A 22544-nucleotide genomic window follows, 5' to 3' on the forward strand; every position below is an offset into this window, starting at 1 on the left:
TTCATTCAAGACTCTAGAGAAAAATTCCCCCAAAGTCTTTAGCCTCTTCTTATTTTTCTTTTGAATCGTTCTGTGCAGTCTGAGTCTCGACCTCCGTCTGAGTACTCGTCTCTTTGTTACTGGAATCATTGTTTCTCGGATCCGCGTTTTCATGTTCTCGCACTCGAAATGGTTTCACGTGTCGTACCGACACCCACGTCAGACCTCGATCTGTGGAGATACAAGCGAAAGCCTTGCCCCCCACTAGGTGGCGCTGTCACCGGCCTCCCCAGCTCGGACGACAGCATGGGCTCGACTGCCCCTCGTCCTGTCAACTGCCGTGTTCGTGATCTCGTTTGAGACCGTGTCTGCCTGGCTTTTAATTCAGCTGGAAATGGAGCTTGAACACCAGAACGTCTCCCTTGAAGGGAAGGGACTGGGACTCCGAGGGTTTTCATCCAGAGGTACCAAGTCTGAAGAGGGTGTGGAGCCGCTGGGACATAGGAACCCCAGCACGGCCCCTCCTCGCCCGAGACGTCACGGGCCCGCCCCCGCCCGCGCTCTACTCTCTGCGCATGTGTGCTCTCCGAGCCTCTCCCCGTCTCTCCCGGGCTGACGTCACTCTCCCCACCTTGTTCCACCTCCCAGGTCTCCTCCCTCGGTCTGCCCCTGACTCTGTCTCTGTGTCCATTCCTCCCGCCGGTGTGTACGGCCCGCCCCCCGCCGGCACCCGGGCCCGCCCCGCCCCGCAATTCGAGCCGAATTTGTCCGCGGGTTTTTCCGAGTTCTGCCCGCCGCGCGCGTCTCCGGGGAGGCCGCCACCCCCCGACGCCGTGCTGACAAAAGCCGCACCGGGACACGTGTCTCCCGGTATCTCTTCTCCCACGCTCCCCGCCTGCTCCGTCGCTACCGCGCCGTGCCCCCGCGAGGAAGCGTCCCCCCCCCCCCCGATCCCTTCTCTGTCCCCCTTCACCCCCCCTTCCGATCCTGACTCCCCTGTACTCTCCGGAGTTTCAGGACGCTTTAGGAGTTTCCTGGGGTTTCTGGGTTTTGGGACCGGGGCTTTAATATTTTTTCCTGCTCTCTTTTCTCGAGAGCCCTTTCCCCCTGGCTTCTTATAGCAAGAAATAATTTTTTTTTTTTTTCCGGAGCTTTGCTCCCCCACCCTTCTGCTGAGGATGCCACAACTTTTCGTTGCTCTCCCAGTCTTTTCGACTGTGCTGATATGCCTTCCAGCATTAATCTTGCCGGCGAGAGCAGCTTTAACGCTGTCTCGTCTTTTTTTGTCATTAAGAAATATAAGTGCCTATTGATTTCCTGTCAAAACCCCACTTCGAATAGCAGGCATGTTTCGGCCAGTGGGTAATTAAGCCTTGCCCACAACAATAGCTGTTTTAATACTTTCCTTGGGATCTCTTCTGTGTGTGTTTGAGCCACGCCTTGTAAGGCGGACAAAATTTCCCGCTGTTCTTGGGAGAGTGTGCAATTATGTTCTTATATTTTGACCTTCTCACCGAATCTGTCGTCAGAGCTGTCCGAAGCCTCCCGTCTCTGTCCAGCAGGTCACAGGAGAAGAATCCGGAGGCGCCTTCCGGTTCCGATCCGGGCTGCTCTGCTACGAACTGTCTTCGGTAGAAGCTGAGAGATGTAATTCTCAGTGACTTCTGTTTTTTACAGACTCTTCTGGCCGTTTGTTTTTTTTTTTTTTCCTTCTTCTTTTTCTTTTTTCTTCAGGCTTCTCTCCTCAGGAGCTATCAGTGCTCTCCTGAGAACTCGTCCTAGATTGGAGCTGCCCTCTTTGCTCTTCAGTTCTTGAGCTTCAGCTCTTCAGGGCTGATCCCCCCCCCGAAAGGGTTTGGTGGGGAGTAGCCCAAGCAGGGAACGCCAGATGTCGGATCCCATTTTTCTCTTTCTCTTCTGTTTTATGGTTGATTTATGTTTGCTGGTTGTCGGTTTCTCTTCCCGGCTGTTTTATGTCCGGAGATAGCTCAGGGATGCCACTTGCTCGGTTTCTTGGCTGTTTCAAAGACCTGGAAAGGCCCAGAGTGGCCTTGGGCAGCCCGGCGCTTCAAAGGACAAGGAGAGACTTCTGATCTTGTTTCGGTCTCGGTGTTTATTAATTGTTTATCTAAAAGATTTTCTTTCAGCCCGACAGAGGTCTGCACAGCAAGTCAGCCATGGGCACACTCCCGCAGCCCCTGGGGCGGTCACTTATCTTTATACCCGAAATTACGTGTACAATATTTATGATTTTTCTCCAATACCTTCTACTCTTATTAACCGGTGCACTTTTAGTAAAGACCAATCCCAAAGTGCCACCATCACCACAGAAGATGGAGGCCAAGAAGAAGAAGAAGAAGGACAGGACACACCCCAATTCCTCCATCTTACTTCTTTAGACCCCCCTGTACAGAAATCCTAAACCCTGTGTTCTACACCTTAATTAACTTATCCCTTCACCATTCACCCCAGTGAAATCCTCCCAGTCCTCATACAGGTGTCATCTCCTGTGTAGGATCAAAGTCCTGCCACCAGACACTTCTGGCAACATTCCAGGACTCCCGAGCCCCCCAAGGGTGTTCTCGGTCTCTGCACCTCAGTCCTGAGGTGCTGAGATCCCACAAGCAAGTTTCTGAATTCATTGCTAATCTTGCTTTGAACTACATCACCTTCACTAACCATTATATTTATATAAAAGTTGACTCTGAGTTTCTTTCCTTCTTCTGTCCCCTTTTTACATCTCTTTGACTCTGCTGCAGAGCTTATATTTGTAGATAAAGACCTGGACTTTTTTTCAGCATGGAATAACACTTGATAATGGGTAAGTTTAATTTAAAAGGAGATTCAAAATGCATCTTCTTATTCCTCTTGGCCATTTGGTTTAAATTAGGTTAAAGAATGAACAGCTAACAGTGTATCTCAGTAAGCTTTCACTAGAGAAAGAACAAACAGCACAAAAGAAAAATGCTGTGGCTGCAGAACTCCAGAAGCTGCAAGAACAACAAGAGGCAAGTTATAAACTTCCAGCTTTCTTGAAAAGACAACACTCAATTTGACAAATGACTCAGTTTCACAAATTAGATGATGAGCTGCAACATGACTTGGGTCTGTAGAGTACCTGAGCTATTTTTTGTATTTGAATTGGAAAGGAAGTGTATTTACACTTGTGAACAAGGCAGGTCAGTGTGCTCTGGATGTGTTTGAATTTTTTAAGAAGTCACTTTGAATTTTATTTCTTTGCTGACATGTGGGTCTTTATTTAGGATAGTAAGAAAGAAGAAGAAAATACAAAGCAGTTAGTTGAAAACCTAGAAGAGGCAAATAGCCAGCTAAGGCAAGTAAAAACAAATAATAATAACTGATATTGTTAAAGGAAGTAGACTCAGTTTGTTCTGTTCAAATGCTGCTTTCTGGGATTTTTTGATTAATGTTTTTCTAGATTACATAGCAAAACAGAAACTATTCAGAATTGCTGTTGGCCAAGTACAAATTGTCTCAGATTAGAAATACCAATTGCTGCAGGAACAATGTTTGCCATCATTTTGTATTACACGGTAGGAGCTGTCTTGTTTTGCATTAGACATCTCAGGTGTGAAGGAAATTCAAATGGAAGCTGAAGGTTATGGATTAAATGTGACAAGGCAAAACTGGATCAGAGTTACTCTCTGTATCCTCCCCAGTTCAACAGACAGGCAGCTCCCATGTTCCACAGCTGCATTGCAATAGTCCAGGTCAGGATGTATTTTCCTTGGGTTCTTGGAACATCTTTTCCTACTTAAAAGAAGTATGGACACTTCACATATTGACTTACTGGGCATGTTGCTGCATTTTAAGAACATTTTCGTTGAGCAGGTTATGAAGTTCCCATCAACATTAGCAGCTCTTTTCAGAAAATAAAATATGGGTTTATTAGAAGTACTGAAAATAAGTTAAAGGCAATAAGGAAATATTTACTAATGCTTGTTAATTTGGCACTTAGAAATGAACTGGAGTCTTTGAAGGAGAAAATGGCAAAGACAGGTGAAGAGATGAAAAGTACACTGGATGAAAGAGAAGAAAATGTATGTAATGTGTCAGGAAACTATCTTACAGAACCTGTAGGACAGCATTCAATGTAAAATCTTTGTTGGGGTTTTTTTCTGCAAAGCTCTGCCTGGGGGATGTGATCTCTGCCAGAGGTTTCTTCTTTCCCAGCTGCTGCCAGCTGTGCCATTGTGTGTCCCCATGTGAGCCCTGGTATTTCAAAAGACAAGCACAGCCACTGGGATGTTCACTCTGTGCTGGAAGTTTAATATTAAAGATTTATTTGTTTGTTTTCAGGCAAACAGAGAACCTGCTTTTGTTTTTTCATATACCCACTCAGTGATGGATGGGCTCTGGATTAGCTTTTTTTATGTAGTGTGAGTTTGAGCTTAAATAGATTCAAACATTTTTACTTTTCTTTCTATTGGTTCAAAGCAACCTGGGGTTTTTAGCAAATTTCAAAATTTCATTGTAAAAGTCAAAGATTTGCAATTTAATTTCAGGTTAAGAGAACTGAAAATGAAATTTCAAGAAAGGAAAAGCCATTGAAGATTCTAGAAAATAATTGGGAAAATTCATTTTTTCATGGATGTAGGGAACTTCATACAAGTGCATTTTTTAAATTGTGAAGATACTGGGGTTTTTTTCTTCTTCTTTCTTAACTCCATAACCACTAAAGAACTGGTTCACTGCTATTAATTAACATCTTGTAGTACTTTATGGCTAAAACTCTGATTATTCTAACATGTCAGCTGGTGTTTTAGTCCCATTGGAACAAACCAGACTGGTGCAAGTGCAGGTTTGAGAACATCTACAGGAATTGCTCACATAGGGAGTAATTTGTAGAACTTACTAATTCATGTCTGAAATATCTCTTTCAGATGAATAATTTAAAGAAACAGATGGAAAATAAAACCAAGTGCATTGAAGAGTTGCAGTAGGAGGTGTGTAGAGATTTTAAATGTCACAAGTACATAAACACATTATATTTTGGGTTGCCCTTTCAGCAGGTTTATGTCTGCTGTGATGTCTTTAGATACACCTATGTAATTTAAAAATTCTCCTTTCTTATCCTAACCCTGAGCAAATTAGAGAGTCATCTTAGGGATCACTTGATTTGTTAAATGAGCCTTAATTTGAAAAGAGCAATTACAAAAAAAATATCTTTAATAAACTGCTACTCTTTTTCATTTAGTGCATAGTGTTATTTATGTACTTGTATGAGTATCTCAGTTACCACTAGTAGAAAAGAATTCTGCACTGGCACAAACTGTAGTAACTTCACTGTAAAAATAAATAACTTGTATTTTTGGTCATGACATCTTCACACCTTCTGTCAGCAGCATCTTAGTTTTAATTCCCATTCTGCACCTCATTTGTTATTCCCTCCTGCTGCTCAGGAGGAGCCTTTCTGAAGGTCATAAACATTCATTTGTTTGAAGAATTGTTCTGGAACCTGAGCTGCACAACAGAGAGTTATTTGCCTGATGAAAGCTGGAATTTCTTGATGCAGTTAAACCATGACATAATTCTATAACTTATTAAGGTACAATGCTTGTTTTGTTTAGTTTCAACAGAATAAGGTGCTGAAAAAGAAAATTACTGCAGAAAGCAAGAAAAGCAATACTTATGAAGGGAAGATAGGTTTAAATAACATCATGTAGAAGATGAGGTGAGTGTTTTTAACTCCCAGTGTAAGTAATGATAATACTTGTTAAATACATTCTGAACTGGTTTATGGATCTGGGATACAGACTTTGCAGGAATGAGCTCATAGTTTTTAGAAGATGCTTCCATTTTTAATCACTGGGCACTGACTATTGGACATTTAAGGGATGGATTCACATTGCAATTAATGATGTTTCCAATCTGTTCCTTTTTTTTTTCTTTTGTTGATAGTTCAGCAACAGGGTTCAGCAACCTCATTGTAACAGAAAAGCATTTAAAAGAAATATATATATAAATATATTAGTCTTTTTAGGCTGTTCTTTAAATGTGTTCTGCAGTGGCAATCCCTCTGATGGGAATATTGTGTCCAGCTTTGGGTACTGCACTTGAAGAAAAGTGGACTTTTTTGAGGATATTCATATGATAAACTTAAAAGGAAAAACTGTAATCAAAATGCACAGCTGGGAGAAAATGTACCATAAAACCTGTGAAAATCTGATACAGATTTACAAGAGAGGGAATAAAATCTCCATCTCTATTTGTTTTTTTTCCAAGGCATTCACAGCATTTAGGGTGACTGCTTAGGGCAATCTTCCCCATTGTGCTGTTGCCATTGTTCCTTTGAGTATTTTCTAACTCACTTCAGGCCAAAGTTCAACTCTTTATTAAAAAAAAGCTGAACTTTTAAATAGGAAACACTTTAACCATATACCTGAAAAGTAACAGTGTTTGTGCTCAAAAATAAGAGGTAAGAAAAAATCATCAACATAGTAATTCCTAAACAAATAACAATTCTGCTTTCTCCAAAGGTGAATAAATTACAGTTAGAGATGGAAAATATGAACAAGCAACATAAGGAAGAAGTTGACATCTATCAAAAAGACATAGAAACAAGAAAAGTAAATGAAAACAAACTTCATGAAGAAGTGACACGTGTTAATTTTTGCTGTAATTTAATTTTTTTTTAATTTAAAATGTTTTTATGAAGCTTTGTTGGCCAGAGTCCTTGCTCATATTTCAGTCTTATTAACATAAATGGAACTTGTTGTGAATCCCTGTGAGCAAAGCTTTAGTACATTAGGTGCTTAGGTTGAAGTATTTGAATATGTCTTTGAAAATGAGAACTCCATTAAAAATTCTTTCTTTCAAGATATAGTTCAAAGAAATTCCACCCTTGGTATAAGGTCAGCCCAGTTAAATTAGATTATAACTTCTCCCATATTAGTATTTTTCTGCCCACACATTTTCTGATGGCAATACTAAGAAATGTTAGGGCAGAGTACTTTTGGTTTGCAGTGAGCTTGCCTGCCATGGCTGTACCTTTGATCTTGCCCATTTTAACAATCTGCAGAAAAGATGAGGGATTGCAAAGGGATCTTGAAGGCAAATAAAGCCCAAGCGGGACTGCAAACTTTGTACCCACAGGGGGAAGAAGAAATTAAGATTTAAAGATTTAAAAAAAATATATTGTTATGTTGATTAATGAAATGCAATTTATTACTGGCAGGTAGAAAAGATGAGGTTGCTTTGTGATGAAACTGCAATGATACAGAGAGAAACTGATGCCAGATGTCAGCACAAGATAACTGAGATGATGGCACTGATGGAAAAGCACAAGGTCAGAGATTTTCCTGCTTGGTGTGGTTTGCAATGGGTGATACCATGTCAATACCATGTTTATAACTTGTGACACCATGTTAATGACCTTTCAAAAGCAGAAACAGGCTGGGAAAAGGAAGCTGAACACATGCTGCACTTTGCATCATCTAAAATCAAATTCATTTGAAGATTTTGAAAAGATTCCTATGGGCAGATAAATTCCAGTTGTCTAAACTTCTGGGATTTTTAGATTTTTTTCAATTCAGGCTTCCTTTGATACCATCTGAATGCAATATTTTTCAGTATCAGTTTGCCTCTTTCTCAAAGGTTACCTAGTGACTGTCAGCAGCTTAGCCTGACACGTTTTAGTTTACCTTTCTATTCCTCATTTTGCAATATCTTTAGCAGATACATTAATAAAGATGACACAGCTGGTTCTTAGTGCTGAGCACATATTGCTGCACAGAAATAAAACTGTGCCAGTCCACAAAATAATACTTGAATTGAGCATTTCCTGTTTTACAGTTTCTGCAGAAGCATCAATGCACCTTTTCTTTATGAATCTTAAGAGCCTGATTTGAAAAAATGATGTTTAAAGACTGGATAACTCTATAATTGTAACATTTAGTCACATGTTTTGAGCTTGTTGTTGGTTTGGTTTTCTTACCACAGAATGAATATGATAAAATGGTTGAAGAAAAAGATGCAGAGTTAAAAGTATATAAAATGAAACAGCAAAAACAGTTCTCATCAGAAAGAGCCCTGGTAAGGAGCACTTTGCAATGGTCAATAATTCAGTGAAGGGGCTGATGTCCTTGTGTAGTGGTTTTATACTGGCTAAGTGCCAGGCACACACAAAAAAACATTCACTGATTTTTCTCTGCTATTGTTGAGCAGAGGAGGGGAAAGAAAAATTCAAGGACTGAGTTGAGATAAGGATTAGGAGAAAAACACTTTGAGGGTAAAGCAGATTCAAACTTAAATAGTATCAAAAATTATTATTAATAGAATTAAAAGTGAGTAATGAGAATTAATATAAACCTTTAAAACACCTTTTTTCCCAATCCCTCTCTCTTGCCCACTGTCAGCACAGAGAGACAAAAGATGTGATCTTCAGTCAGTTTGTGACTTCTAAAATCTTTTTTCAGTTTGCTTAGAGAGTTCCTTTTCCTGCTGTGCTCTGGGGTCTTTCCCACCAGAGACATTCTCTGGGAACTTTTCCAGTGTGGTTTGAATTTTTACCAGTAGCAGTGCCACCCAACCTGCTGCAACAGATCTTATTCTGGGCACTAAAAACTCCAAATGTTTCTAAAAATAAATTGCAGTAGCAGTGTGTTTCTGTCTGCTCCTCCAGATAGTGGGTCATGTTCTGACTCCCCACTTTGAATAGGAAACTTTTGTTTTAAATATTTAGATTGTGCCCTCTCACCCCTGCTCTCCCAAGGGTTTTAAGGTATTACCTTGAACACTTTGGATCAAATACCTGTTTCTGACAGTGCTTCAGTCTTTGTTAAACAAGCTAAAGCAAAGCTTCAAGTATAGGGCTGAAAAGCAAATAGAATTATCTTGTGTATCTAATGAGTGTCCCTGTTAATTACTGTCTCATCTGGGATTGTTTTCCTTTTTCTGGGCTGTGCATAGTTAACCCTGTCCTTTATTTAATGGTTTGTAGGAAAATGAGCTGTCATGTTTGAAAAAGGAACTGCCCTCCCTTAAGGAACAACTGAGAGCAGAAATTGAAGAAAAGGTGGAGTTTTTTATTCCTTGAGCAGTGGGGGTGAGAGGTGTGGCCTGGGCTTGTGCTGTGGGAGGAGTTGGATCAGAAATGAAACTGAACAGAAAAACAGTGACTTCGGAATGCTGGGCTTGTGCTAAGTCTGGTCATAGATTTGTGTGAACTTTGTAACGGTCTGTGATTATAGATTATATATAAATAAACAAACAACAAAACAAAACTCTCCTTTATTTTTGGTAATTTTAACTAGCTAAAGCAAAAAAGTTCCCTAAACTGCAGAGTTTTTTCAGTGACTTTTGAATGCTGGGGTTGTACCAAACCTGGTCATATTTTTGTTATATAGATTGTGCTCTGTCATTACACCAAAAAGATTTTTAACAACTGAAATCAACTAAATATTTCCTTGCTGTCACATAACTCTTTGTAGGAGAATCTTGTAAAAGAGCACTCTGGCAGTATGATTGCTGAAAGTGAAAAGAAACACAAGGTAACTTCAACTTTTTAATTGCTTTTAGAATTTGGGAGTGTTTATATGTGTAGAATCAATTGAAGTGCCATGAGAATTTATTTGCATTCAACAGAAGACATTGGAATGCTTTTGACTTCAAACTTTTTAAATTATAGAAAATACAAACTTATGTTCCTGGGACTCCTAAACCTTGTTTAGATCTATACAGTGAATCTATTCATGTAAAAAATAGAAAGTCTCCAAATTATATTCCTAAAATTAAAAAAAAAAAAGTAAAAACAAAAAATGTGTTCTTCAGAACAGGAAGTCCCTTGGACAGTCCAACATTGAAGTTTTGTAACTCCTAACAGTGAATTTTTCTTGTTGCATTTTTCTGCCTGTATTTCTTACTTCTCTGTAGATGATTTTTTTTTTTTTCCCCGGGATAAGAAGGGATTTTAAAGGGTCACACCATTCCATGGAGATATTAGACAGCAGTTTCTGGAAGGGCTCCCAGTGTGTAATTTTTCTTGCTCAGTTGCTGATTTTTTATGTCTCTAGAATCTTTTTACTTAGTCTTACAAGTGTCCATTTGTAAAGGCACTTTTCCTCTATGGAAGAGAAAAAAGCTGATACAGCTGTAAAAATGGTCAAAGTATCAAAGTAGTCCTGACTGCAGAACTCACCCTTCTTCCTGTCAGGAGTTCACTTGTGGTTTTCACATTGGAACAATGGAATCCAGCACCATTTTGATGTTACCTGTCTAAAAAAGGACTGCACTGGACCATTCAATGCTTCTCAGTTTCACTTCTAGTGAAAAAACTATTTTAAGTAACACCAATCTTGATGTAGCTATCAATCTTTCTCTGAAAGCCTTTTCCTGCAGTTTTGTTTGTTCCCATTTTCGTTGATGTTTGATAGAGTCCAACATAGTGGCTACAGTTCAGAATAACCTGAATTTCTGCAGATAAGCATGGAGAACTTAAATACAATGTGCCATGAAACTCAGCTCTTCCATAGCTTCCCTTCATTCTCCTAATTTGGCAACAAAAAAATTATAAGAAATGATATTTCCACCCCACCCCACTTTGTTTGGGTCTTTGCTCCATGTTTGGATGGAAAGATCAGAGTTCCACCATTTCTCTCAGGTGAATTCTTGGACATTCAGACTGTAAACTGGGTCCTGAGTTTGGCTTTAGATTCCATATTTACCCCATAAAATATGATCTAAAAATAGAAACATTTTCTTTCCCAGACATGTGTTATAAAGACTCCTACAAGGGATAAAATGCAGAGTGGAAGAAGCACAAACCTGCCTGCAGGGCAGAGCAGCAGGAAAAAGCAGAAAGTGCTTGTGCAGCTGGACACTGAGTCAGACAGCTCTGAGCACACTGACCTCCCGGTAAGAGTCAGAGAACAAATCATGTGCTGAGCAGCTCTTTGTGCTCACTGCTGGGGCTGAGAATGAAATAAAGAGTTTGGGCTCCCACATTCCAGCCAATATTTATCTGTATATTTTTAATTTATTGGTTCTTTCTGGAATTGTCATTGTATGTACATAATTAACATTCTTTTTATTGAACTGTTATGCCTCATAATGACATCTTAACTTTTTTTTTTTCATGGTTTAATATCCTTAGGGGAAAGAAAAAGTATTTTTAATATAGTGTGACTAAGTAACTTTCTAATTTATTACAGCATAGTCTCGGAAGAAGAAATGTTTAAAAATTTGTACAAAGATTTTCCACAAGCTTCACAAGTACATTCCACAGCACCAAAAAAGGTATGTTAGCCTTTCCTAAGATTAAACCAAACAGCTAATCAGATTGTTTACAGAAACTAAAGGATGGCTTTATTTTCCTTCCTAGAGCCCATCTCCATGCAGTGTGAAATCTCCAGGCTCTGCTCTGAAACTCAAAAGCATGAGGAGAATGTGCGAGGCGGGCTGGGCTTCGTTTTCCAAAATGGACAGAAAAAGGAAAATTATGGATGCTGTAAAGCTCTTTGCTTAAAATGCAGAAATGCCCAGTGCCCTGGCACTGCTTGCAGGGTTGTTTTTCTCTCAGAGTTGGTGCTTTGTTGCATTTTTCTGTCATACTCAGTGTGTTTAATACTATGTTCATTCCTTTACACATATAAACTTTAGAGATCCATAACTGCAACCCTTGCAGAGCATTTTCCACCTTTCCTCCCTTGTGCTTCAAAATGTTGGGACAAAAATTGGCCAATTTTAAATTTGGAAATAAATAGAACTACATAGAAAGTTGTTTCAAAGCTGTTTCTAGCATTAGAAATTCTAGTTTTAAATAATTTCTGTTCTTTTACATTTACTCTGTTTCTCTTAACACATAAATACTTAGTGGAGAAAATGTAGCTGTTAAAGGTATGTTCTTTTACTGAAGTCCTCTTGCTTTTTCCTGCATTTTAATGGCTGTTAGACTTGTCTTTTAGATTGTTTTATTTTCAGTATGTTAAAATGGTTTTGAAACTTCTAAAATTTCAGTAGAATTACTTGTATTTAAAAAGATTTCAGCTTCATTAGGAGTGAAATATGCATCTTATAAGATTGTGAAGACAATGTTAAGATGCCATTAAATTGTTTATCTGAAATATAAAGTGTGGGACTATTTGTTGTTGCTTTACATATTTGAACACAGACAGAAATCACCCACTGGCCTTCCTAGGGACCAGCAAGGATAGTTTAGAACATCTATTTCTGTATTAATCCTTGATTAATCTTGGTTTTACAACAATGACAAACCCTACTTCAGAGCCTAGACATAACAAGAAAACTACAAGTACATCTTAAAATATCATGAAAAATCAAAAATCCCAAATGCAGCTGAAGTGGGAAGCAAAACATATTTGTTTTTTTCTTTTTGTGTAGTCTTAGGGATAGGCCAGTAGTTTGGGTTCCTTATGTTGAGCTGTTGAGCAGTGATGTAAATGAGATTTGCTAATGTATGTAGCTAACAAATATTGTGCAAAGACCTGGAAGAATATGCCGTGCTTTCCCCATGAGCACCTGAAAGTGAAAAATGGAAGTTTGTACTGCCCACTTCTAGACTCAAACAGTAACTAATCAATTAGAGCCTTGGTATTTTTTAGGGACATGAATCCATGGTATATCACATAATTCTCGTGATCCTGTGAGTGTGTCCTGTGAGGTGCTGTGTCAATCACCTGAAAAAGGACAAAAATATTGCCCGCAACACTGCAGAAAGCTTGCAGGAAATGCAAACAGCAGGGGAGGGTGTAAAATCACACCTGCCCGTGTCTGTGCGTGATTTCATTAATGGATGAGGGTGCCCTGCTTGTGGCCATGGCAGCAGTGCACGGCTCCATCTCTCCTGTCTCTCTCTCTGGCCTCAGGCCCAGTTCCCTGGAGCACCCATGGGGGAGAATCCAGGGAGTGAAAGAGACAAAGAGCCCAAACTCCTGGGCTCAGGCACAGACAGGTCTATGGGGGAAGGAAAAGCTGTGCAAGGAAGCAAAGCCAGGAATTCATTCCCTGCTTCCCACGGGCAGGTGAGTGTTCGTCCGTGCCCAGGTGAGCAGGGCTCCAGCCCAGGCAATGGTGACCTGGGGACACAAATGCCGTCACTGCCAGCATCCCCCCCTTTCTGCTCCTTCCCCCTCTTTCCAGACTGATCCTTCTTCCACATGCTCTGGGAATGCCCTGGGCTCAAGTCAGAGTCCCTGTCTCAGCTGTGTCTCTGCCCCTTTCTGCTGCTCCCCCAGCCCCTCGCTGCCAGGGCAGGATGAGGAACAGGAAAGGCCTCGGCTCTGGGCAGGAACAAAAACCTCCTGGAACCTTCCCTCTGTTTCCAGGCCAAACCCAAGCCCTGCCCCAGAGAAGCCCCTGGGAAGGAAGTTCAGCCTCCCCAGCCCAAAGCAGCGCTCAGAGCCCATCCCAGCCCCAGGCACTGCCTTCCCCAGAGCATCTCCTTTAGGGCAGGGATGGCCCAGCAAGTGCCAGGCCGGTGGTGATTGCAGCTCGGGGGAAAACAGGCGGGAGGGGATCGATGCTGGGAGTACCAGTGGTGCTTAATGGGCCAGCACACCCAAGGGCTCCAGGCACAGAGAACCAAGAACAAAGCAGGGTCCATGGTTTTATATGGGACAAGGGAGGTGGAGCTTTAGTGTTGCCATGATATTTTCTGAAAAATCCCTTTGCCAGGAGTTTTCTCCTGAGAAGCTGAGAAGCCTCAGAGGAAAAGAAAAACAATAATTATCTGCTGCTGTGGAATGCAACAGGTGCATCTTTGATTGGTCCATGTTGGTTGTTTCTAATTAATGGCCAATAACAGTCGGCTGGCTCGGACTCTCTGAGAGTCACGAGCTTTTGTTATCATTCTTTTCTATTCCTTGCTGGCCCTCTGATGAAATCCTCTCTTCTATTCTTTGAGTATAATTTTAATATATCATTTTCTTTTAATATATTATAAAATAATAAATCAGCCTTCTGAAACATGGAGTCAAGATTCCCATCTCTTCCCTCATCCTGGGGCCCCTGCAAACACCACCACACTTTGGCTCTGAGGCCAATGGGCAGAGGGAACAAGGGCGGTGCAAAGGCAGCACAAAAGGGCAACAACCAACTGGGATTCAGGGGAGGAGCTGCAGGGAACGGGAACCAATGGGAAAGTGGGAGTGGGGAACATTCTGGAACTGGGGAGGAGAACAAGGATGATGTAACTTGGGTCACCAACATATAATGGACATGATGCCAGCAGGACACACACTAGGGGACAATGTCACCACACCTGTGGGGACGCTGCCACCAGGACGCCTCCAGTGACACCAGCATGGCCCCTGTGGGTGACACTGACCCTTGCCCTGTCCCCAGAGGCAGTTGGGGTCCCCTGAGCGCAGTGGCCCTAGGACACCCTGGTGGCTGTCACTCACTCCTGGGCCACTTGTCACCAGCTGAACAAGCTCCCATCCTGCCCTGCTGGGGGGTGACATTTGGCTGGGACACCACAATGGTAGCAGGGGGGACGTGGTGGCAGGAACTGCATCAGGCAGCGCCATGGCTGAGATGAAGGTGCTGGTGGCACTGTGGTGGCACAGGTGGTGGCACTGATGCTGTCCCAGTTCGTGTCCCCATCCATGTTCATGTCCTCCCATGTCACCATCCATGGCTGTGTCCCCCCATGTCCCTGTCCATGGCCATTTCCAACCCTGCCAGGACCCTGCTCCAGCGTGGGCTCCTCTCTGCAGGGTTTGCAGCTCCCTGTCAGGTCCCTGCTCCAGCACAGGTTTCTCATGGGCTCCCAGCCCCTACTCAGGCCCGCCCGGCTCCAGCACGGGCTCCTCCAGGTGCTGCAGGTGCATCTCTGCTCTCCGGGCCCTCCATGGGCTGCAGGGGCCCAGCTGCCTCCCCAGGGGCTGCCCAGGGAATCTCAGGGCAATCAGCTCCAGACCCTGGAGTAGCTCTTGCCCCTCCTGCTGCCCATCCTGCCCTGGGCTGTGCAGAGTTGTTCCTCTCAGTGTTCTCACCCTGCTCTTCCCTGTTCACAGTTACACCTACACCATCACCCATTTCCTGAAATCTCTCACCCCAAAGGTGTCACCACCATTTCCAGCTGGCCCAGCCTTGGCCAGCAGCTGCTCCATCCTGGAGCCGGCTGGAATTGACTGTGGGACGCAGAGGAGCAGCTGCTTCCAGCAGCCTCTCACAGAAGGCGCTCCTAGAGCTCTGCCGTACCAAAACCTGGCCATGCGAACCAAGTATAGCATGGCAGGGTTTTTATTACCATTATTGATTCTTCTTATTGCTATTGTGGCTATTATTGCTATTAACATTAAGCTATTATTTTTATTACTACTAATATTTTTTAGTATTTTGACTCTATAAATAGTGGCTATAGTATAACTCAAAACAAAAGTTCTTCATTGCAAGTAGAAGCTATAATTCTGTCAGCCTCTTGCCCTGCCCTGTTCTTTGTCATTGCTGTGTGTGAAGCTGCTGCTGCCCGGGTTCCCTATTTCCCTGGTTTGGGAAATTCCATGGCATTGCTCACATGTCAGAAAGAGAGGGCTCATTCCAATCAAATGGATTGCCTGAGCTCTTCTAGTCCCAGTGCTGGAAGCTTGTTTTCTAATGTTGTTGGCTTTCTCAGCTTCTGTCAACATTTGTGATTTTATAGCAAAATGTTCTGGGATGTGATTTTGCAAGATTCTCTAATCAGATTTCAGCTTTGCACTTGGATTCCTGGATGGTGTGTCAGAGCTGAAGGCAGCAGTTTGGGTGGGAAGCCTTCAGTGGGAGCTGGGGTTGCCTCAGCAGTAGCTGGTTGTGCCCATGTGTGAAAAACACCTGTCCTAGTTTAGGGCAAATTTGTTAAAGAACCTGCAAAGGAGGGCCCCTCCAGAAAGCAAACCCACATGGCCCCTCCCCCGCAACTGGTTCGGGAAGAATTCCTCAGAGAGAAGTGGAAAGAACCTGTTTATTTGACAGACACAACACCCCCAGCACACAAAATGAACAATACCAGCTGACACTGCTCTGAGAAAGATGACAAGATCAGAAAGTCTCTTTCAGGGGTGGTTGCTCTGTTCTCAGTCGCTCCAGCACTGGGGCAGCTGCTGCAGCCAAACGGTGCAAACCTTTGGTGTTCCCAGGTCCCAGTCTGGAGCAGGTTCGAGATGGTCACAGAAACAGGAGAGGAGAAACAGTCCAGGAAGGAATGTGCACTGTTTAGCTAAACTAGCTAATAAGCAGAAGCAAAAGCGAGAGCAGAGAGAAAGCAAGCAAAGCAGAGAAGCCAAAAGCAAAAAACAAAAAGCGAAAGTAGCCCTAAGTACTGCGTGTCTCTGTGTCCCTGATAAGAGAAACCCAAACAAAACTTTCACTCCTCAGAGTTGATCTTAAAGGCACAGAACAGATGAATGGGGATACAAGCATCATAATGTCACCCCAGGACAACGCCAATCACTTGTTTTTAAAATTTTTAAAAGTTTAATAGTATTAAATGGTTATAAAGAATAGTGACACAATTAGAGTAATAAAAATTTGGACAAATTGAATTAGGACAATATGAGATAATAAAAGCAAAGAGTTGCGGACATCCGGGTACCTTTTCTGGGCAGCACAAGCCTGAAAAAGGACCCCTGGTAACAAAGGATTAACCCTTAAGAACAATAGCCTGTTACATATTCATAGACTTCATACATGATGCATAAATTCCATTCAAACACAGGATTCTGTCTGGTCAGTGTCAGCTTCTTCCTTCTAATCCTAACAGCGCCTTTGAGGTGAGAAGAAGTTCGTTTCTTCTGATAAGAGAGTAATAAATTCTTCTTCTCTGAAAGATCTAGGTGCCCTGTGGCTGCTATATCGCTGCAAGTCCTTTCTTTTAAACAAAGCATCTTACATAGCATAGTTTCTATTTTAACAATTTTTATAACCTAAAACTATATTTAACACAGTACTTAAGAAAATTAATTCAGCATTGCTTTCTAACACAACACATATAACATTCATTTTAATATTTGCAAAAAGCCAGTCATAAAATACATGCATTTTTCACAATTCCCACTCTTATTCTTTGTAAATCATTTGGCTTGAGCAATATTTCTTATCTATTTGTATCTTCTGGACTATGGCAAAATAAAACAGGGGATTACACAAGGAAGAAATACAAAAACAGTTGTAACACAAAATGAAAGATCTTAATTTCTTCTAATACATTACCCCACCAGCTAGATTTTAACATTGTTTTCTAATTTTTGGACTGGTACCTGGGTTAATATATGCATATATATTTTTCTTCTTTGATTTCTTTTGCTTTTTCTAGAATGACTTTTCTGTGGTCATCAATTTTCAACAATCTGATATATTGAACTTTCCACAAACACCCCATTCTTTGGCCAATAAATAGTCCAAAGCCAACCTATTTTGATACCCTACAATTTTTGTTTGGCTTAGCTGACTTAATATTAACTCTAATGCTTGGGCAGCCTTATTTGCTACCATTTCTGTAACTGCTTGGAGTCTTGTAATACGACTCAACAGATAATTTGGAGTCAATACAGAGTTAGATTGCTGTGCTGATTTTACGTTTTTGTTTATTATTTGTTTTTTTACCAAATCTTGAACCGTATCTTCAAGATTAAATTTAAAACAAATCCATCTCTCTCCTTTTGGACATTCATTTCTAAATCTATTACCACTTTTTCTTAAATTTCTTGTAATCCAATAATTTACTCTGTTTTGCCTACAGGTTTCTAATTTGGATGGGTTAGAACAGTTGCTGTTGACATAGGTCTGTGTAATAAAAGACGAACTTTGGTTTCTTTCCATGTGATGCTTTTTGTAGCATTTTTGACACAATCTTGCTCGTATCCCAAAAGGGAAAAGACAACAAATGAGTGCCAGAAACAGGAATAACAGAGGTCCAGTATGGCTTATACTTCCACCTCTCATGCCTGTGAGGTTGCAACCCACAGCAGATGTATTTGATCTTCTCAGTGGCAAAATACAGAGGCCAATCTGGTCTTGCCCTCTGCCTTAACTAATTTCTAAGCAATTTTTTTTGACACTCTTTAACTGTTGTCTGAAATAAACAGGGCCAGGAGACTTCTTATCCTCTTTAATGCCTTTGTTAAAAGTGATCAGCTCAGGATTGGGCAGCTCGGCGGGGCTGCAGTCTCCCGTCCTCTCTCCCAGGGCAACTCAGAGGAGGAAGATAAGCACAGCTCTATCCACTAAGGGCAGAGCTGGGGAATCACGTCCTCGTGGGAGCCTTTAGGGCGTGGTGATCCCGTCCGATGTCAGTTTTCTCTGTTCCTTCCTCCCTGCTCCTGGTTTCAGGATGACTCCCGTGCTCAGGGCGAGAGGGGCTCCGAAGGTGTTCAGCATCTCTGCAGGCTCAGCACTCGGCTCCTCACGTCCAGACATCACTCCAGTCTCTCAACTCTTATTTGGCTCGTTGTTTTTGGGTTTTTCTCTATGTGTTTCGAGCCATAGTCCCCCACAGCATGCTGGTCCTGGAGTCACTTTGCATAAACCACCCCCCCAGGTCTCTTCTCCTCACTGTTTGGGAAGGTCGCCACCCGTTACTGTCTCGGAGAAGGGCCATTACCTCGCCCCAGCCAGTGCTTTTACTAATACAAAAACAACCATTAACAACAACGACCCGTAATTACCATACACAGGCAGCAGCCCAGCAGTAGTGGTAACTTTCTTTCTCACAGAAAAAAATCAACTGAATTTTTGTTCATAACAGTCCCCCCTCTTTTTCTTTGATCAAGCTTAAATTTTAAGCTCGCATCAACTCACAATTTTTTTGTTTTGAATCTACTATAAATTTCTTGTGCACTTTGGTAATCATGGTTACTTAACCTTGTTACTTTCCTTGGTTTCTTTAGGTTGGTCTGCATGGCAAATACTATTTTACTGAAACAGATGAATAAACATAGTAAAAAGAGCAATCTTCCAAGTATACACACAGCGAGAAAAACTACCTTTTCCCATACATCTTTTCTGAAAATCTCCAGGTTCTCCCACCCACTGGGATCAAGTGTAGGAGTTTGATCTCGATTATTTACACATGCTAATCTTTTTATTTCGTTTGGTTCCTAATAATTGAATTCTTTATTTTTAATACTGCCTGGAGCCGGATTACTTTGTTTAACACAGATATTGGGATCTGAACCTGGCTTTTACAATTTTGGATTTTCTCAATTTCTATTTCACTTTCCCTGTTCTGTTTAATTTCTCCCAAAACATTATATATAGGAACTCCCAAACTCGATCCAGTTTCTTTGGGTAATAAGAAGAAAATTGGTTTTATCACTCTAGCAATGCAGCTGCCAGACCAGTCTCCTGACAATTTGGTGTGTGTTGCGGTATCAGAGATCAAACCTAGGGGTTTAGAGCTCCCTTGAAATGTGTTCCAAAAGGGGTTTATCTCTTTTTCAGTACACTCATAACATTCATAAACTTCATGGTGAGTACACTTGTCTCTTTCTTTTTTCTCAACAGACTCTAATTTGTTTGGATCTCTTGGGATCCACTGGGTGACTGAATACTCCACTGCTAAATACTTGTTACAAACAATTCTTACCATTTTCATAATTTCTTTTCTTTTTACTGCTGAGCTTGTTTCAGCAGCATCACATTCAAAACACAACCAGGCTTCTCCTATAGGGCACTCTCCTAGGAGTGGCTGCCTAAAAGTGGCAGTATTGTGTGCTATCCAATACATTCTCTTATTTTTCTGATAAAGGACCAATTGGGAGAGGTTAACACAATTAGGGTTAGAACTGATGTGGACTCTCGACCTGGAGCTCACTTCCTCCTCACAGAGGGGTTGGTAGCATTCATTGCACGGCTCAGCTGGGCTTCCCAGAGCACCACCAGCAATCAGAGCCATCATTACTACCCTTCCCAAGAGTCCGGTATGGGTAATCTCACACAGCCTGCCCACCCGGCCTTGCCTCTTGGGGAATTTTACTGAGAAGAAGCTTCCAAGCTCTTTAGAGTCCCTTCCACCCACTTCTCTGGTTAAACCTCTCTTGGTCTGTTCCCTGCTAATTTTGGTTTCTCCTAGGGGAGTGTTCTGTAGAGGATTAACCTGGAGTCTTTAGAATTAAATTGGGTAACTTAACCAGAATTACTTATTTACAGTCTTAAACTTTTTACCAACATAGTTTACACAGAACAGTCTTGAAACATTTTAAGCAATGTTAGAGCTCTGATACCAATTTTTTCCCACAAAGTTCAGTCTTTTTGACTCTTCCTTCTGAGAGTCAACTTTAAATCACAGTATACTCAGGTGAATTAACTTGTGATGTGGCTGAACCCTTATCCAGTGCCCAGAGGTGAGTGGTGTGGACTCTGGCCCAATGCCAGAGGGAAAAACTGGGAGCCTGGCCCAATGCCAGAAGGAGAATGGGGTGGAGTCTGGTGCAATGCCAGAATGCCAGAGGAAAAAAAACTGGTGTTGAATCCTGGTCCAATGCCATGGGGTGAGAGTGATGTGAGTCCAACCTTTTTCCTTTGATCTGCACAGTTGAATTAGTAATGAAGGGTACCTGAAATGGGCTTTCAAACACAGGCATTAATGGTCTTCTATTTAATGATTTTATCAAAACTCAGTTTCTCTGTTTAATGTTATTGGTTAATTTCTCTTTTTCCATAGCTTGCATGTTTCTCTCATCAACTTCTACATACTCTGTATCTTTCAAGGAGTTGTATTTCTGTTAGCTAACTTAACTCCGAAAGTACTTTTATTCCCCTATTTTTCTGTGTATTTAATTCACTGGTTTTCTGTTCTATTTTTCAAGATCTTATCTATTTATCTCTTGCTTCTGTTTCTTACTTTCACTTAGAGCCTAAATACTTCTTTCAACCCCTTACACTTAATTTTTTTTTCTTTTTTTCTTACACCATTCTTCTACACAATACACTTCCCTCTAAGGAGATGTGGTAAAACTTGTAATGCACAATCTACATTACCTCTATTCTAATTTGTCTATATTCACTCTCATACATTCCTTCAGACCCTCAAGACACAAACTGAATCCTTATTGCTAGAAAATCACGGGTCCCTATAGCCCACCCCTCACCTTGGGGTTGGCCCACAGGTCTCAGCATCTCTGGGCCTCCTGGAAGGGCCCTGGCTCTGGTTGCCTCTGGTGCACATTCACCTGTGAGGCTGTCTGCGTGTCACTCACGCTCTCACAGCTACGGCTCCCTCACACATCTGGGGAGCACTAGTCTGGTTTGCAGGTCACACACACTCTTTGGCCACAGCCCCCCCCCCCCGCCCGGGGGACACAAGCCTGGTTTGCACGTCACACACACACACACTTCCACTGCCCCCTTCCCACCTGCCTGGGAAGTTGAGGCTGACTTTGCTTGTGACTCACTCTCACACACACAACAAGACAACAAAAAGGTACCTTTTACTTTCACATCACTTATTACAAGTTTAGTTTTACTGGCCAGTTTTGGTGCTATTGGATATCCTTTCTACCTAGCTGTTTGTCTAACTTCAGATGTTTTTTCACTATACTATACTTTTTAGTACTTCGTTGAGACAGGACTTATCTGCTCCTGTATCAACCAAAATTTCTGCCTGATGCTCAGGACTTTATACTGACACAACTGCCCAATCTCTTGATAGCCCAACTTTCCCAACGTCAGGTCTTACATCTATCGAGACTTGAACACACGAAACCTCGGCCTAAGAATCCGGGTCGTGCCTGACTCCCTAAGTCAGGAAAAACAAATGCCTGATTTTAGTTTGCCTAACCCACCAATTTTTAGGCTTCACCATATCAGGACTTAAAAGCAAACCACAGCCTCCTTCGCTGGGGTTTGTGCCTGACTCCTTTGTCAGGACTTACGTTGCCTGCAGGGCTTGTGAGCTACCCGAATCCTTCTCGGGATTTACAAATCTGCCTGACTTCCCTCTGTCAGGACTTACTTTGGGTGCGTGCCATTCATACAAATATTCTCTCTGCACGCCCGGCGGGGTTGGGGGGGCCTTTTTTCCCCCTTAGGAGACGACTCACTCACACTAATTCCAAGCACCCAAGCACTGCCCCATGTTCCTGGCCGGCTTTCTCGCGAAAGACCGAAAACGCAGTACTAAGGGGCCCACTCTCAGGTCGAAGGTCCGGCTGCCGGCCCTCGTCTCATTCACACACACCCATGCTCATCTCCCACTCCCGCCACCAGATTTCTCACCAGTCCAGTGCTCCGGTGCTCCTCTGCGTCGCTGCTCCTGAGCTGATCCCTCTGGTCCTTGTAGCCAGCTGTCCTTGAGGTCCAAGATGGCCAGTCTTGAGTCCTCTTGCAGCATGGCTATCCCGGACGAGCTCCCAGCTGAAATAAACAGGGCCTGGAGACTTCTTATCCTCTTTAATGCCTTTGTTAAAAGTGATCAGCTCAGGATTGGGCAGCTCGGCGGGGCTGCAGTCTCCCGTCCTCTCTCCCAGGGCGACTCAGAGGAGGAGGATAAGCACAGCTCTATCCACTAAGGGCAGAGCTGGGGAATCACGTCCTCGTGGGAGCCTTTAGGGCGTGGTGATCCCGTCCGATGTCAGTTTTCTCTGTTCCTTCCTCCCTGCTCCCGG

The 22544-nt window shown here is 42.3% G+C and overlaps 1 protein-coding gene across 1 annotated transcript in view; it reads right to left on the reverse strand.

Annotated features, from left to right (window-relative positions):
- Window positions 1–541: 541 nt before the first annotated feature.
- LOC131096337 (zinc finger protein 3-like) overlaps window positions 542–22544 on the reverse strand; it is an 88993-nt gene continuing 66990 nt past the window's right edge. Inside the window, exons 4-5 of the mRNA XM_058044675.1 lie at window positions 1494–1617; window positions 542–982 (exon numbers count right to left, since the gene is read on the reverse strand). Coding sequence (XP_057900658.1) covers window positions 542–982; window positions 1494–1617 — 565 coding nt within the window. The remainder of the gene's footprint in view (window positions 983–1493; window positions 1618–22544) is intronic.

This window comes from Melospiza georgiana, unplaced genomic scaffold (genome assembly GCF_028018845.1).
Source record: "Melospiza georgiana isolate bMelGeo1 unplaced genomic scaffold, bMelGeo1.pri scaffold_29, whole genome shotgun sequence".
In the NCBI taxonomy this organism is placed as follows: domain Eukaryota; kingdom Metazoa; phylum Chordata; class Aves; order Passeriformes; family Passerellidae; genus Melospiza; species Melospiza georgiana.